The sequence below is a fragment of the Podarcis pityusensis genome (genome assembly GCF_964106645.2).
Source record: "Podarcis pityusensis genome assembly, chromosome: 3".
In the NCBI taxonomy this organism is placed as follows: domain Eukaryota; kingdom Metazoa; phylum Chordata; class Lepidosauria; order Squamata; family Lacertidae; genus Podarcis; species Podarcis pityusensis.
Window position 1 is genome coordinate 102,391,143 of NC_138026.1, and position 17,200 is coordinate 102,408,342.

Here is a 17,200-nt window from a genome sequence, read left to right on the forward strand (position 1 = left end):
GTGACTCTGATCTAACATAGTGCAGTAGTGTGTATGGATTATCCCTTTCTGCTGGCTGGAGGCCATAGAGGATATAATTTAAATCCTAATGATACCATGGCTAATGAAGATTGCCCTTTAGCTAACAAATGCTCCAAGTTCGCACCATCCTCTGGATGCACAAGAATGAGCATCTCCTTGTGCTCGTTCATGCAAACAGAAAGATCCAGAGGGCTCCTGAGTTCAACCATTGGCTAATAATGAGGAAAAGCTCTTGTAATAGGAAGAACCTTTGCCTTTCTTTCCAAAGGTCAAGCCCATTGATGGTACTCTGACTGCTGTTTACGATTCTTTTGGTGTCGAGAATGCAGTAGGCAATGTGCAGAATACAGTGGTAGCAAAGTCCTGTAGACTACTGTTGCTGTTGCTGTTGCTGTTGTTGTTGCTGTCGTCGTCATATTGTAGATGCAGGGAGCTGAGAACTATGTCCTGCATATGATTATCTAGTGTATGAGTCCCTGGCTGAGATGAGATTTCAACAATGCACCAACCATGTTCATAACTGTCATGCTATACCAGCTCACACATACTTTCATTTTCATAATACCAAAACATAACATATTGATTGATCAGGTGAAAATAGGTATGCTTGTTATATTTGTACCTCTCCCTTTCTCCATGGAACCCTGAATTGTCGTTTTAACCTGATGGCAGGTAAGTTAGGTTAGTCTGAGAGAAAGTGACTTGGCTCTGTGGTACACTCCAGAACTTAGAGTGTGGAAACAAGCTGGGAAGTGGCTCGAACACAAGTGGAAGAAAACTCTTGCGGAATGCAGTCGAATGTCGGGGGCGAGGCTCATCACGACTGACAGTGAACGCAGCAAGGGAGGCATGCTTTGCTGCCTCTATTGCATCCTCATGGTGCCATCCAACAGAGCTTTTCTGGGTAGTGCAGGGCCTCTTACAGTCTGGCCTGACGGATGCAGCAGAACCGATGGTCATTCGCTGTGATTTGTTTGACTCCCCTGTTACAGCAAACAAATATCAAGGGGTGTCCAGAGCAATGTCTAGTCCTGTTGTGTTGGATGAGTTTCACTTAGTAAGGCTTGAGGTGCTTGGATCGGTCAAGGTGGCTGCTTGCGCTCTGTACCCTGGCCCCTCTTGACTGATAAAAGCTAGTGGGGAGGGGACAGCTGGCAGAGCCAGGAGGTGATTAATGCCTCCTTACGAGAAGGTGTGGTCCCTGGCTGCTTGAAGGAGGCAGTGATAAAACCACTCTTCAATAAACCCTCCCTGGATTCAGGCAATCTAAGTACCGACCACTTGTCAATCTCCTCTTCCTGGGCAAGGTTCTTAAGCAGATGGTCACAAACAGAACTGATTTGGCACAGAAACTGCTTTGGGCGCCCTGTTTGATTACCTCTGTTGTGAGAGAAATGTGGAGGCGAAATGTGTCCCTGTTAATTCTCCTTGACCTCTCAACGGCTTTCAGTATCGACCATGGTATCCTTCTGGAGTGGCTGTCTGAGTTAGGGGAGAGTAGCAGAGGCAGATTTAGGACAGCGTAACCTGTTCCGCCTGGGGGCGCCGGAGGGCGTCAAAACTATGATGTGGTGAATTGAGCAGAACAGAAGGCGAGAGATGGGGGCTTGAGATTTTGCCCTCTCACAGAGGGCTCTGAAATTTGAAAGACCAAAGTCTGCCCCTGTGGGTGGCACCACTTTGCAGTGGTTCTGGTCGTACTTGGACAGTCATTTCCAGAGGATGATTCTTCGGCCCCTGGGGCCTTTGGTGTAGGGTTCTGTGCAGCCTTCTATGCTGTTAAAAATTTACATGAAGCTGCTGAGGGGGGTTATCCGGAGTTTTGTTAGCAATATACTGATGACGCACAGCGCTATTTCTCCTTTACATCTGCAGGTTTGGCAATGGATATGCTGGACCGTTGTCTTGCCTCAGTAATGGACTGGATGAGAGCCAGCCAACTGAAGCTCAATCCAGATAAGGCTGAGGCGCTGTTGGGTGGTTCTCTAGACCGGATGGGTGAGAACTTACCTGCTCTTGATAAGGTTACCCTCCCTCTAAAGGAGTGGGGGTACTCCTGGGTCCTTTGCTGTCACTTGAAGCTCAGGTGGCCTCAGTGGCGCAGAGTGCCTTCCATAAGCTTTGACTTGTAACCCAGCTGCACATTGTACTGTTCCCAGTCTCCATTTAGGGCTGCTGTGACAAACAGAATTCAACATCAATAAAGGGCATTTTTGTATGAAACAAGAATGGAACACAACACACTCATTCTAGAGAAATATGAGCACACATAACTATTTTCTTGAACAGAGCTCAAACAGCATATATTTCACTTTTTCCTGCTACTTCCTGGCCCATGTTTAAAAGTGCAACAAAGGATCACTTTGCACAGATCTAAGTATAGCTTTTAAAAAATTAAGAGAGCCTTTTCTTTTTAAAGTGACCATTTCTCTCTCTCTCTCTCTAGGTATCTGGCCTTCTGAAGAGGTACTAGCTTACTACTGCCTGAAGTACCATGAAGTGTTCAGGTACAAAAGCAACCCATAAAAGAACCTTTCCAATCCATTAGTTTTATTATATTTGCATGGTAAAGATTGCTATGATTTAAGTCGTCAGATTCTGTTTTTAAAAGTTCAAGGTGAAAGCATGTTGCTCTTAACAAAGAATTTGGAGCTGCCGTTGGGTACTAATATTGCACAGCAAGCTTTCTGCTATATGTCAAAGACTTTTGATTTCCACTCAAGGCGTTTTATTTCACTTTGATTTTTGGGAAACAAAAGTGAGGCGTCAATCGATCAGCACTGATTGTGAAGGTCAGGGGGAAAACAAAAGGCATCTGTTACTGAGTTTACTCTTACTTCTGTTCTGAAAGTCAGTAAAGTATTGTCTGGGAAGGTATATCATAGTTTTAAAGCAGAGCTTTGGCACCAGAATATTTCTTGCACTCTCTGCATGCTTTTTACTATTGTTTTTCTGTATATTTTTCATATTTCGGTACCAGAGGCTTGCAAGGCTCCCCATCTAGACATGCTGGTACAGTACAGAACATGTAACAGATCAAGCTTCCTGGCCTTGCTGGGTCTAAGAAATGTGTACTTGGACGAATCCCAAAAAATTAGGGGCATTTAAGATGTGACATAGCAGGGCAATTTTTGCAGCTGTCTCCCTGCCCTTTTATTCAGTTATTTTGAACGGGAGCTACAGAAGGCCACAAATATGCTCTTGCTTGGGAGAAATGTATCTGTATTTCTAAATCAACATGGTCAATAGTATGCTACAATGCATAGGGCTAAAAACAAACAAAAGCCAACTTTAATTTACCACTCCATTCACAGATTGCAAAAAATGGTGTGGGGAGGGGAAGTATTTATTTATTTAGGGATGCAAATATATAGAACATTTGGGTGCTTGTCATAGGCCAGCTATGGGGACCTGGTAACCATCCATATGTTATTAGGTGGCAGCTCTTATCAGCCGCCGCATGGCCATTTGAGTACCACAGGGTCTCCACCCTTGCCGTGAAGACAGATTAGACTCCCTTCTACTCCTCCTCTAAAAAAGGTGGGGGTGTCTCTATCATTCTCCAATAATGACACTATATCTGATCATTCATTGAGATGGGGGTGCCAGCTGGCCCCTGACCAAAGATTGAACTGGATAGAACTGTCTAATTAAAGCAGTAATATAAGTGATGTTTGGACTCGTTCGGAGTTTTGGACTCGTGCGGAGCTTGATGTATGGGTACCCCCAACAAAATTTAAAATTTGGCTGTATAATTTGGAACTAATGTGATTTGGATAATGTGATGTGATTGGCCTGTTAATAAAAATTATTTTAAAAAAAGGAAAAAAAAGATGGCTATCGTATCTCCTCTCACTCTCCTCTTTCCCAGTAGTCATAAAGAATAAATAAAACACATCAAAAAGTAGCAGACTGGAAGATTTCTACATAAATCACAAGAAGATATAAAAATAAAAATACAAAAAATAAATCAGTAACAGCAACAAACTCGCCCCCCCGCCCGAAAAAACCCCCCTAAACAACACACCAACCCAAGAGTCTGTTCAGCAGCTTCAACTTTTGCAGCTAGAGCCAGTCAGTGACCTCCCTAGGCCAGGTGGGAAAAGGCCTGAAAAGCAGGGAGCAGGTCTTTCAGGACTCACAGCCAAGATGATCACAGCTACTGTAGTATTACTGCAGGAAGTTCACACGGTCAAGTCCCAATATGCTCACTAGTCCAACAACAACAACAACAACAACAACAACAACAACAACAATTGTTATTATTATTGTTATTATTTATTTATTTATACCCTGCCCATCTGGCTGAGTTTCCCCAGCCACTCTGGGCTGCTCCCAATCGAGTGTTGAAAACAATACAGCATTAAATATTAAAAACTTCCCTAAACAGGGCTGCCTTCAGATGTCTTTTAAAAATAGGATAGCTGCTTATTTCCTTGACATCTGAAGGGAGGGCATTCCACAGGGCAGGCGCCACTACCGAGAAGGCCCTCTGTCTAGTTCCCTGTAACCTCACTTCTCGCAATGAGGGAACCGCCAGAAGGCCCTCAGCGCTGGATCTCTCTCTCTCTTTTTTTTAAATGATATTTATTGAGAATTTAAAATTACAGAGAAAAAAGAAAAAAAAAGAAAAAGAAAAAAAAGGTAGACAAAAAGAGCAATTAAACAATACAAGTCAATAAAAACAAAAAAAACAAAAAACAAAATACACAATACACAATACATCAAAACCAAAAATAAAAATAAACAAAAAATTTAAAAACAAATACAATATTCCCAAATCTTTATCTTTCGTTAACTTGTTTCATCGACCTCCTCACACTCCCTTTTTTGTATTCTAGTTATTAATTATCTCAGCAAATCCTTTCCATCTTTCACTATATTCTGTCATTAAATTACCTTTATTTATTTTAACCTTATCTTACCATGAAAAGCCCTAAAGCTTAAAACTTAAAACTTATTTATACATAATTCCTTTTAACATTTCTACTAAAGCCAAATAGTTTCATTCCAACATTTTTCTAATACTCATTAATTTTACAATGATTTTCTAAATGAATTTTTTAAAAACTTTCTTCCAATCTTCATCCATCATCTCTTCTTCCTGGTCTCGGGTTTTATCAGTCCTTTCTATCCCTTCCATCTAGTCCATCAACCTGGTGACCTTCTATCCGAGGCTCTTAAGCCTTTTCCATGTCCCTTCCGCAGGTCTTCTTCATGTTTATACCTGCACTTTACTTTATCTTCTGCTGATCTTATTCTTAATTTCCTTCCTTTCTCTCGGGGAGACTCCAACTTGACAATATCTTTATCCCTTCTCAACAAGTCAGCCCATTCTCCATAGTCAGCACTGAAATCCAAAAGATATTTGAAGGCATGTTTCAAAGTCCCTCCAAGGTTAAGGGCCCCCACAACTCCAAACTCCCCCTGGCCCAAAACCAGATCCGAAAAGTCAAAACATCCCTGCATAGGGGGATCTATCCAACTTCCCATCTCCAGACCAAACAGTACTCCATCTCTCCAAATCTGACTTTCTCCAGATTCAGTCGTCAGAAACAACAACTTATGTTCCTGCAAGGCCTCAGCTCTCTCCATTTCTATTATTTGAGGTTCAGCAACAACCTCCTCCTTTATCTTCTTCACAACTTGCCCTGTCAAGGCACATTCCTGGGTTAATTCCTGAGTAGTTTTTATATAGGTATTCACTGTTTGTCCAAAATTGCCAACTGCAACAGTCATCAAATCCATCTTCTCGTGTAACTGTTCCAGTAAAGCACTTGTCTTGCAAAAAGCAAGCACTAAAGCTTCTTCTGGGCACATTCTTGTTCAAGGTCAATGTCTGGTCTCACGATCTTTAATCTCTACAGCTGTGGAATTCCCCAGATCGACTCCAGCAACAGTTTCACAAGCTCCCTCTAGAGGAAATAATTTCTGTTTGTATCCGCCTTTTTTAAAAAGCAGATCCAGCAACAAAATTTCTTTCTTTTTTCAGATATTTTGTTCCTTTTAAGTGCAAAAGGGAACATTGGAATCAAAATGTTTCTCTTTTTTAACTATCTGTCAAAAAACGTTTTATCCACAGTCAATGAACTTCCCCAAAACATCTGTCTCTGACACCCCACTCCCAGGTTCAAGACGGTGGAAATTTATCTTTCTTTACTCTCTCTTCTGCAGGTTTAAACAGTCTAAGATTTCCCCCCTCTTCTCCTGCTTCCAAGGGGGGTTTGGTAATTTTAACTGATGGAAATTTAGTCCTTTACAAACGACTTTCCAGACTCTAGCTTGCAATGTCTTTGCTTCAATCTATTTACAAAAGCGGAAGGCGGACTTCCTGTTTAGACCTTCCCGCTTCAGTGCCAAATTAAGAAGTTTCATAGTCCGATTTTCTGTTCTACTCACGGGCAGTTGTTTAAAATCCAATTGTTCACAGGAAAAAGTCAGCGCTCTCCGGCAACAGCAATGCGGCTTCACTCCGTGAAAAGAGCAGTCGATTCGAAGCACCGCGCCATTCACCCCACGTCGCTCTGGATCCCCGAAATCGGGTTTCCCCACGAGTAGGGGAGGCGCAGAAGGTGCCAGCCGAATCCCACGTCCACAGGCTTCTCCCGCCTGTGGTTTTTGGTGGGTCTCTGCCTCGCCGTGGCGGTCCAGACCCTAATTCTCACGAAGCAGATTCCTCCCGATCAGAGGAAATCCGTCATTGCCGGAGGCGCTAACCCGGAAGTCCAAGCTGCACCTAGGAATCCCATTCAGTCTGCCAACCCCCCTTTGCTACAACTCCAGTGGATTTGTCATACTGGGGCCTGACACAATTCTAAAAACCTTGCACTTATCTGGAAGACCTTGGTATCCAGGGAGAGACCTCACCAGGCCTGCCTTCAGAAGTTGCCCAGGAAGAGCCCTTGGAGCGGACCCTCTGATTCACCTGCCAGTCTCAGAGAGCATAGTTGTCAGAAATTCCTGGCTCAGCAAAAGAGTGCATGCCTGAAAGCCCAAGTGAACAACTTGAGATTAAGGGACTCCTTGGGAAGAAAGGGCTCCTGAGGGCAGAAGTAAGTGTGTACAGCTGGTCCTGGATGGAGCCTGAGGGACCAGACTATATAAGCCCTCAGTTGAGGTCTGCTAGCTGATGGACCACCACGCGTCTTTCCCCTTCCAGGCCAGCCTTTCTCAACCCAGGGTCCAGACATGGTGTTGGACTCCAATTCCCACCATTCCTAGCCATCCTGGCCAGGGTCAGGCATGATGGGAGCTGTAGTCCAGCAACATCTAGGAACCCAAGGTTGAGAAAGGGTGTCGGAGACTCTTGCAACCTGTGTTTTGCCCTACCTCTTGACTGCCTTTCCATATTGCTGACTTCAGGATCTCTACTCAATTACTTTGTCCTCTGGGCTATGTTTGATTCTGGCTTGCTTTATTCTGCTTGATTACAACTCCTTCTCAACTCTGTTTTCTAGACTATTGTGATTCAGTTCTCAGCCAGAGGTTGACCTTGTGTGGAACTGTAACTCTCCAATGGTTTGACTTTACTTCCCAATGTCTCTCTCTCTCTTCCATTGTCTCTCAAGACAGATGGATATCAGCAACAACAACAGTTGTTGTTGTTGTTGTTTAGTCGTTTAGTCATGTCCGACTCTTCGTGACCCCATGGACCAGAGCACGCCAGGCACTCTTGTCTTCCACTACTTCCCGCAGTTTGGTCAAACTCATGTTCGTATCTTCGAGAACACTGTCCAACCATCTCGTCCTCTGTCGTCCCCTTCTCCTTCAGCCCTCAATCTTTCCCAACATCAGGGTCTTTTCCAGGGAGTCTTCTCTTCTCATGAGGTGGCCAAAGTATAGGAGCCTCAGCTTCACGATCTGTCCTTCCAATGAGCACTCAGGGCCAATTTCCTTAAGAATGGATAGGTTTGATCTTCTTGCAGTCCATGGGACTCTCAAGAGTCTCCTCCAGCACCATAATTCAAAAGCATCAATTCTTCGGCAATCAGCCTTCTTTATGGTACATCTCTCACTTCCAACAACAAGAGTATAAATGTAAATTTTCCAAAGGCAGACTTCTACAATGTCCTTGTCATGAGTTTGCTGTAAAACAAAACCAAACCCAAATGAGCATTATACCAAATATATTGGGTTTCTTGTCCCCCCCACCCCACTAGTCTCCAGTAGCTTGCTATGTGCAGTTCCAAGTGCTTGTGTTGAAGCATGGGTGGTATTCAACTAGTCCTATTGAAATTATTAGACCTAACTTACTCATGTTCATTAATTTCAGTGGGTCTACTCTGAGTAAAATTTAATTGAATCCCATAACTTTCAGACACCTCCTTTATGTTTGAAATGAATAAACAAACCTTATCAAAACTTACAAAACATCGTTCCCATACTGATGTGTATATTTGTTGTTGTTGTTGATTGAATTTATATACCACCCTATATCCAGAGGTCTCAGGGTGGTTCACAGAACAAAATCAAAATATAAAACAAAATATATAATCGAAATAAAAACAACAACCCAATAACCCTCCTCCCCAAAATCTCCACATTTTAAAAGGGCATAGGATGTCAATCAAATCAACTGAAGGCCTGGTTAGAAAGGAATGATTTTGCCTGGCACCTAAAAGTGTATAATGAAGGCACCAGGTGAACTTCCCTGGGGAGAGCATTCCGCAGACAGGGAGCCACTGCAGAGAAGGCCCGTTCTTGTGTTGCCACCCTCCGGACCTCTCAAGGAGGAGGCACACATAGAAGGGCCTCAGGATATGATCTCAGGGTCCGCGTAGGTTCATATGGAAAGAGGCGGTCCTTGAGGTATTACGGTCCTGAGCAATTTAAGGCTTTATAAAACCAGCATTTTTAATTGCACCCAGAAACTAATTGGTAGCAAGTGCAGTCGGACCAGGATCAGTGTAATATGCTCAAACTGTCTACAAGGAAAAGTCAGCCTGTGTTCTTACTGGTTGCTCCTTAGTTATCACTTCCATGAGGAGGCTCACCAAAAGCTTAGCCCTAAACACTTTTAGGAGTGATCTGACTATTTATTTAGGAATTTTATGAAAATATTTTTATTATTTTTCTTTGTGTGGTTTCCATTCTAGTATATTTTATGCTATACAATAGAACTCGTAACCTGCCTTGAATTATTTTTATCCACCAAGAGTTTTAAATATCCCAGCAAATGTCTATCATAAAATGGTATTTTCTTGCATAAAGGTTGTGGCTGCCAATGAACTTTGAAATAAATTAATAAAAATGTGCACATCAGGTACTTAGCATTCTCATTTGTCATCTTTAAGGAAACAACTGATGTTGCACAAACTTTTTGATTTTTACTCTATGGGCACCAGTCAAAGCTTACTTACTTTTGAACAATCCCACAGATATCAATGGGACTTTCTTAAAAGCAAATTTACTTGGCACAAAGCAGTTGTGCTAAGAGGTTTTTTTTAAAAAACAAAAACAAAAAACAAGTAGGATCTTTTGTAGGCCAGTTGTAATTAAAGTGCTAATTATGAGCTAAATTTTCCACCTGTGCATAGCAAAGAAAGAAAGAAAGAAAGAAAGAAAGAAAGAAAGAAAGACACACACACACACAGCTGAGGTGTGTACTTTATTTTAAATGTCAGAGTTTTTGTTACAAATTTCAACTATTTCATTCCATAGTTCTCCAGAGGGTGGGAGCAAGAGTGAGCGGGAGAAATTATATTAATTCTTTCATTTACTTGTCTAACTGTTTTTGAACGAATGAATGTGAATTAACAGTGTTATCCTTTCCTAACAATTATCTTTCGTTACTCTAGCTAGTTTAGTTCTAAAAGACAGTGCCATTGACAAGGAATGGTTGGGGGGGAGGGAGAGAACCTTCTCGGATTTTTTTTCAGCTCAGCGGTGGTAATGTTGCACTGAGCACTAATGAGGGAACCCCCACTGGTTTGCCTGCTTTGTGACTTTTCTATTTCATAATTATTTTTAAAACGCAAAACGACATGAGGTAGCCCGGTCATGCCTCTGCTACTTCCTGGTACCTCCGCGCCGCACTACAGATAGCAATTTGTTCTTGTAACATATATGTCTCTCTGGCCATTTTCATCTAATTTGTATGGGTTCTACCATTTCTTTTCTCTCTTTCAGGGGCCTTGCTGTGTGTGAGCTAGGGGGTGGCATGACATGCTTGGCTGGGCTTATGGTAGGTCTTTTCTCAATTCCAATCCTATTCAGAGGGAGGAACAAAGGGGGAAAAATGTTCCAGTGCCTCCAACTGCTGGGTCAGAGAACTGTCAACAGAATCAGCTGCGGTCAAGCTGCAGAGTTTTGAGAGACCTTCTAGATTGACTTGCTTTCGTATCATATTGATTTTATGGTTGCCTCGATGAGCAGAAACATTTTACCTCAGTGTAGTCAATATCTCTTGTTGTGACATTCCAGGCCACGTACGGTCTGTCTTTCATTGCCATAGCTGAAGCTTCCCCCCTCCTCAGATTATAGTCCCCCCCCCCCCCCATTTGCTAAGATACAGGAATAGCCTGGCGAATCACAGTTGGAGCACCATGATATAGCTGCTAATGTTTTGCCTGCATTATTACACCAACAAACATGATCCAGAGCTCTCGGTAATTAGATTCTTTTGAATTAGATTGGCCATTCAGGAGCGTCATTCACCATTCTCTGGGTTCTGAGTCATGTATTCAGGAGATATTATGTAGCAGTGCAGTGCATTAGACAAGTTTTTATGTCTCTACAAATAAAAGCATATTGTTACACTGATTGGCATTTGACAAACCTGTCGTTCTTACACAATGTGTCGAGGTTACAGCCCAATGTGCGAGCATGTCAAAGCTCACAAAAAAATTACCCTTACAAAGCCATCTGCCTGCAATGCAAAGTTATATGAAGGGCATCAGGCAGTCAGACAGAAGCAAGCTGAAAGGCAGAGTGACAGCCTCGTATGATGGCTCTACTAGATAAACAGAAGCCCGCAAATGAAAGCCTCTCAGAATACCATCATCCGCTGTCACAATGCAATTACGGAACAGAATGATAGCAAGATAGAGGCTCCCGCAAATGGAATGATAAAAGTATTGACTGATTTGATTGAATGATTAAAATAATGCAGACATAAAATGAAAAAAGATTGAAGACTGTTACAGAGAAATAGGTGAGGAAGCATGATACTGAAGGCTTGTCACTCCTGTCTTCACTTCCACACAGACAAGCATATTTGCTCATTGTTTGCTGTGCTCCTCTCTCTCTCTCTCTCTCTCTCTCTCTCTCTCTCTCTCTCTCCCCCCCCACCCCCACCTTCCAGGTTGCTATTTCTGCAGATGTCAAAGAAGTTCTGTTAACTGATGGAAATGAAAAGGCCATCAAAAGTATCCTTATTCAGATAGAAAACTGGTCTGTTGGACTTGTTCCTTTTTCACTACCTGAGCAACAATTGATATAAAAGGACAGCAAGGGGTCCATATATTAATATATGCATACGTACGCATACCCACTGTAAGTAATTAAAAATATATAATGTTATTAAATAGATTTACAGTGTTCCCTAGGGGGGAAAAAATCACACTCCCTTTTACATTAAAAAAGAAGTGTGCTTGTTCTGAAAGAAAGAATCAAGAAACATGATAAATACTGATCCCATGTTATGTAAGTATTCAAATCAGTTCTGTTTAAAGTTATACAACAGCAGACCTTACAATTCCAGTTTTACGGATTTTCCAGTTGCTGGTCTACTTCACATTGGTTTTGCTTGAAGATATTGACATTTTATATTGAATAAATATATATGTTACATATATATTTACTCAGAGTGATATCCAAAATTAGTCATACTCATAGTAGACTCAATTATTTCAGTGGGTCTTCTCTGAGTATCACTTAATTGGATATTATTCCAGCTTCTACTTTTTGTTTATGTTTAGACCATGTACACATAATATCACTTTTCCCTAACTTCATGCAAGATGCATCTCCACTCAGTTCATTACCAGTTGCCCAGTATTTCTCTTAAAACAAGGTTTTCAAATACCACTTTTCATTCTTGTATTGGAATACATTTTATTAAATCTAATTAGTACATATGCAGGTAAACAAATTTGCACTTTAATATGACTGCAAATTATTCCCTCTCAGTTAACTAAGTGTCTACAATAGCATACAAGCTAAGTCCCATAGTGAATATTAATGACTGTTAGAAATTGAGAGGGGAACGCAGAAGGTATCTGTTTGCTTTGGTTCTTGATGATAATGACATTTGCATGTTAGGGGTCTTCATTTAGTGGCGGAATACTGGCATGTCAAAGTTATGGAGAAATCTCTTTGTTAGTATTCACAAGATAGGTCCTTTCCCCCTCAATTTTATTTAATTCTGTTGTGAGGTTGTTGTTTTTAAGGGAAACAATGTGTGCTTACAGTATGCATACAATGGTCATGTAAGGATATCGACAATCAGACTTCAAGAACACTGTGCCCTCTTTGGGGGACCTCAATACAGCTATATCTGTGTCAAATTCTTGGAGAATTCAGAGATGAAGGCAGTCCTAGGCACTTATCCCATCTTTTAAGAATGTGACACACAGATGCTTTAAAATGGGGATAGGGGTGAAAGGGGAAGGGGATATTTTCCCTCTTATAATATTAAGCCAGGAAAATGTTGTTGATTTTTTTTCTACCTAGAATCTACAGTTTTGCAGTGTGCCATATAGTTATGCATTATACTGTTGCTTTCTCTAGTACCTCTGTAAAAGATGTACATGAGGAAAAAATTTTTAAGAATCAATAGAGTTGAATCAGGATATATTATAACCAACTGAACTTATTTAACCTGGCTGATATTTTGCTTCCACTTTTAGATTTTTAGAATCACAAATTAAGCACCAGACAGCTTTAACAGTATCTCACAGGTCTATTATAAAGTTTTCTTGCAGTGTCAAAATCCTTTGTGTCATCCAGTGATCTATTATGCGAATAGAACTTTTTTAAAAAACCAATTTTTTAGGAGTTTTGGATTTTGCAAAGCAAATCTGCCGTGACAATCTGGTTGTTTTCTGTTTCTCTATATGGTCAAAATATACTGCTTTGAAACAATCAATTATCAAATATACTTTAGATTAATCACTGCCCATATCAACCCACTGAATTGCAGCTGAGGACAGAACATAAACAAAAATATTACTGACTTCACACTTACATGGAAATAAGACAAAAATCAGATGAATTTATTAAATGTTTTAGTATTAACTTGCAAAGCTGTTAAAATGCACAATAACTTTCAATGCCATTGTCCGGATGCTTGAATAAAGATTTGTACTCAACTAGAAACTTCCCTAAGCAAATACATTTCAAAAATTGTCGATTCTGTGATGGGGGGTTACAAAGTGCCTTGTTTTGTGCTCTGTTGTTGAGCTATTAAATTAAAATTCCCTTATTGTTTAAAATTAGAGTTTACCTTTGTCCTTTAAATTTCTTTAAAACTTATAAATTATATGCCACTTACTATATATATATATATACATATATATATATATATAGTCAAAATGGTGTCAACCCAGGAAGAGAGAAAATCACAGTCAGAAGCCGGGAAATCACTAAGCAAGCCTGCTAATTATTCTTAATGGGCAAGATGAACACATTAAGAAACAAATGAATACATCAGCGAAATGTAATTGAAAATCGACCTGGCAATAGTGCTTTGCATCTGAGCATTCACTTTTATATTATCATCATTGTTATACTTATTATTGTTGCTATTATTAGCATTATTCATAGAGGATATCTAGGGGTCCTGCTTTTGTGTAGTTTTGAATTTGTTGGTGGTGGTGGGATTTGATTTACCTTTTTACTCCCCCCCCAAAAAAAAAACCCACTGAGTGTATTGTGTCCCATCAGTCTTTGATGGGTTTATTATCAATTCATTTGTGAAAGTAATAATTTCATTTACTACAGGGATGTCAAAGCATGTGCTCTCTTAATACAAAATCAATATATATCAGGTATAAGGAACACAGAAGCCGGCTTTCATATTAACTATTCCAGTTTTTAAGCAATCTCTTTCCCTATTGTATAACATTTAGGGGTACTTTTAACAATAAAACTCCAGTGTGTTGTCGTGCGCCATGCAAACATGAATGTATTCTTTTTAAAGCTCTGCCACTGCTCATATAGCACCATATTATGGTATAAGAAGCTATAATGTATAGCTCCACCTCCTAATCTGCACTGAAATTAAATTACACTTGTTAGTAATTGCATTGCATAGTAACACTACTGTTTTATTAATGTATTATTTTGTCTTAAAATTGTATTTCCTACTTTTTATAGTTTTATGGCTCTATTAGTAGTCAAATCAATTGCCAAAGGAAAAAAGGAAATGTGTTAAAGGTGAATTTGGTAATGTACCTGAACATCAAATTTGTATTTTCTAAATTTTAATGAAATAATGATCTGAAATTCATGCCTTGGTCCAGTCTACAAATTTCTTAGCCAGATCTCATTCTGAAAGTTATGTGGTATATTTAAACTATTTGCACTAATGTAAATACAGCTGAGAACTTACACATTCACTGATGGAGACTTTCAAGGAGGAAAAATGGTTTGGGGAGCTGCTTAAAAGTGATCTGTATTTTAGCTCTTTGTTTATCATGTACTTATGAATTGAAATATGGTATCTAGAAATGTGAGACAAGCTTAGAGTGTATTACAATATCCACAATGCAACACCCCCCCACACACAAAAACCAGCTGTGAACATATCCTATGTAGAACTTATTTTGATTTCAGTAACAAATGTTTGTGCATGTGTGTAGGATGTAGTTGGATGCAGGTCTGAACCTTTCATGATTACACAACTAAAACAAAATTATAGAAGGCAATTTTTTAAAAAAGTATGTGATGTTTTATTCGCATATTTGCTTAATTAACCAAATAATACATAATTCTTTATGATATTAGTCATGCCCTTTCTTTTCTCTATGATTCGGATCATGGTGTTACACAGAACACCATGGAAACATGTCAAAAAAATAATAATCCAAAACCCAGAGGGCTTTTTTTAATGTATTTTTCACAGCAACAACATTATCTCTACTGTTTTGTTACACACACACACAAATGTCTGTTACGTTCATAAACTTCATTATTATGGCTTTCTGAGCCTCTGTTACTCTCAACGGTGATGCATTAGAGAAATGTGTTTTTCTTTGCAAACGCCGCTAATGTGATTTGCAAGCTGCTCCTGCGGCAACTATATCCATGCCAGTGCTACAAGCACCACTATGCTGGGATTCCCCACAAGTCTATGTGTGTCATAATAGCATTGCTATTTGTATTTCGCACATAAATCAGTGAGAATGGGAATGGGGACAACTCACCTAGGACAACTCCCCTAACAATATTATTATAACCTCTATGTCAGCACAAGTCTACCTGCTAAATATAAAGCAGCCTGTTGACCTCACATTATCACTGGTCAACGACATAGCAGGATTGAATTGCTACTCTTGCCTCATACAAAACCCTGCTGTAGCTACTTCAGGGTAAGCCATTTTGCATGTCCATGGTTTTTAAGGCCAGTGTTGAAGGCAATTCAAAGCATGTATGTCTGGAAGGATGCTCTCCTGGTTTTGAGGCTAGGCAGTAATTCTAAACAGAAGTGGGTTTTCTTGAAAGTCGTGGGACTGATTTCCAAGCAAATGGGATAAGGATGGAGGTACTGGCTTTCTTCAGGAGGAAGAGTAGAATAACAATTTAATAAACAACAATAACAGGCAACTTTCAATAATTTCTCAGTTCACTGGTTCCAATGAGGAAGTGTTGATAGTTTGCCAGGAATGATGGTGAGAAAGAGGAGGCTAACAGACTGATGTATACCCCAGGGTGATTTGACTTTGGGGTGATTTCTTCTGTAATCCAGAGTACATGTGTTTAAAGGCAAGTTCAGGGGTTATCAACCTGGTCCCTACCACCCACTAGTGGGCGTTTCAGGATTCTAGGTGGGCGGTAGGGGGTTCTACGGCACAAGTTGAATCCTCCTTCCATCGAGCACTGGTGGACGGTAAGGAAATTTTACCATCAAGAAAGATGCATTAGTGGGCAGTAGGTATAAAAAGGCTGACTACCCCTGAGCAAGTTTAACTGGCATAAAGTGACTTTCATGTATATCTGTTTAAAAGTTAGGGTTCCTTCAGCTACCTCTTACATTTGATAGCTAATTATGACAAATTTTATCCATTTTACTTTCCATCAGGGACCAAAGTATCCCTGGTGGGATGTGTAAACACTTCAGAAAGCTTGTGATGGGGGTGGGAGGTGCTGCATGCTCTGAGCCTTGCCTCTGCCAGGGAGGGCAGGATACAAATATATTTTTTATTATTATTATTATTATTATTATTATTATTATTATTATTATTATTATCTAAAGGTGCACTTAAGGATGGGTGTCTGTCAGTGCTGTTCATCTCAATGGGGTGCACATTCTGATGTGTATTCCCAACCACAACTAGTCATTGTGTGTTAGCCCATCACTACCATGAACATCAAAGAAAAAGAACTACAAAAATGAGTAGCTTTTGATCCATCAGTTTTATTTTATGGATGATTCTTAACCAGTGTTATAGATGTAAGCGATATAATCAGAAGAAACCAAGAGAAGTTCAGAGCCCAAGCAGTCTCAAGCTGGTAAGACACTTCTTATGTTTCTTTTACATTGTTTCTGTATGAATTTTTACCCATGCTAAATGAAAGTAGGATGAGGATGAAGTGCTGGCTCGTTTTCAGACTTGTGCTTGGCTCTCACTTGGAATCAATTTTGTCAGACAAAAATTATATGCCAGTCCAGCATGTGTTGACTGAACACTTAGCTTTTTATGTTAATCCAAACTGCTTTTTTTCAAAATTCTGAAACATATATTGCTTTGCATGCACAAGAAAAAGTAACTTGTGTTACACATCATCTACCTTTAGCTACATGGCCACAGTAGTGTAGTGGTCAATTTTGATTCCAGGAGGCCATCATGACATCCCACATAAACATACCCCAAAGGAGAGTCCCCAATTAGAGGCAGCTGTGTCGACCCATTATTACACATAGGTAAACACAGAAGTATCACACCAACAAGCAGCAGTACACAGCGTAAAATCTGATTTATTAGACTCAGCATGACTGCGATCCTGTGCATTGTCTTCT

At 40.2% G+C, this 17,200-nt stretch overlaps 1 protein-coding gene across 2 annotated transcripts in view; it reads left to right on the forward strand.

Moving 5' to 3' along the window:
• CAMKMT (calmodulin-lysine N-methyltransferase) overlaps nt 1–17,200 on the forward strand; it is a 233,931-nt gene that overhangs the window by 179,913 nt on the left and 36,818 nt on the right. For both annotated transcript variants that reach the window (XM_080998182.1, XM_080998183.1), the window contains exons 4-7: nt 2,468–2,528; nt 10,150–10,204; nt 11,324–11,387; nt 16,632–16,692. In XM_080998182.1, the coding sequence (XP_080854308.1) occupies nt 2,468–2,528; nt 10,150–10,204; nt 11,324–11,387; nt 16,632–16,692 (241 nt within the window). The remainder of the gene's footprint in view (nt 1–2,467; nt 2,529–10,149; nt 10,205–11,323; nt 11,388–16,631; nt 16,693–17,200) is intronic.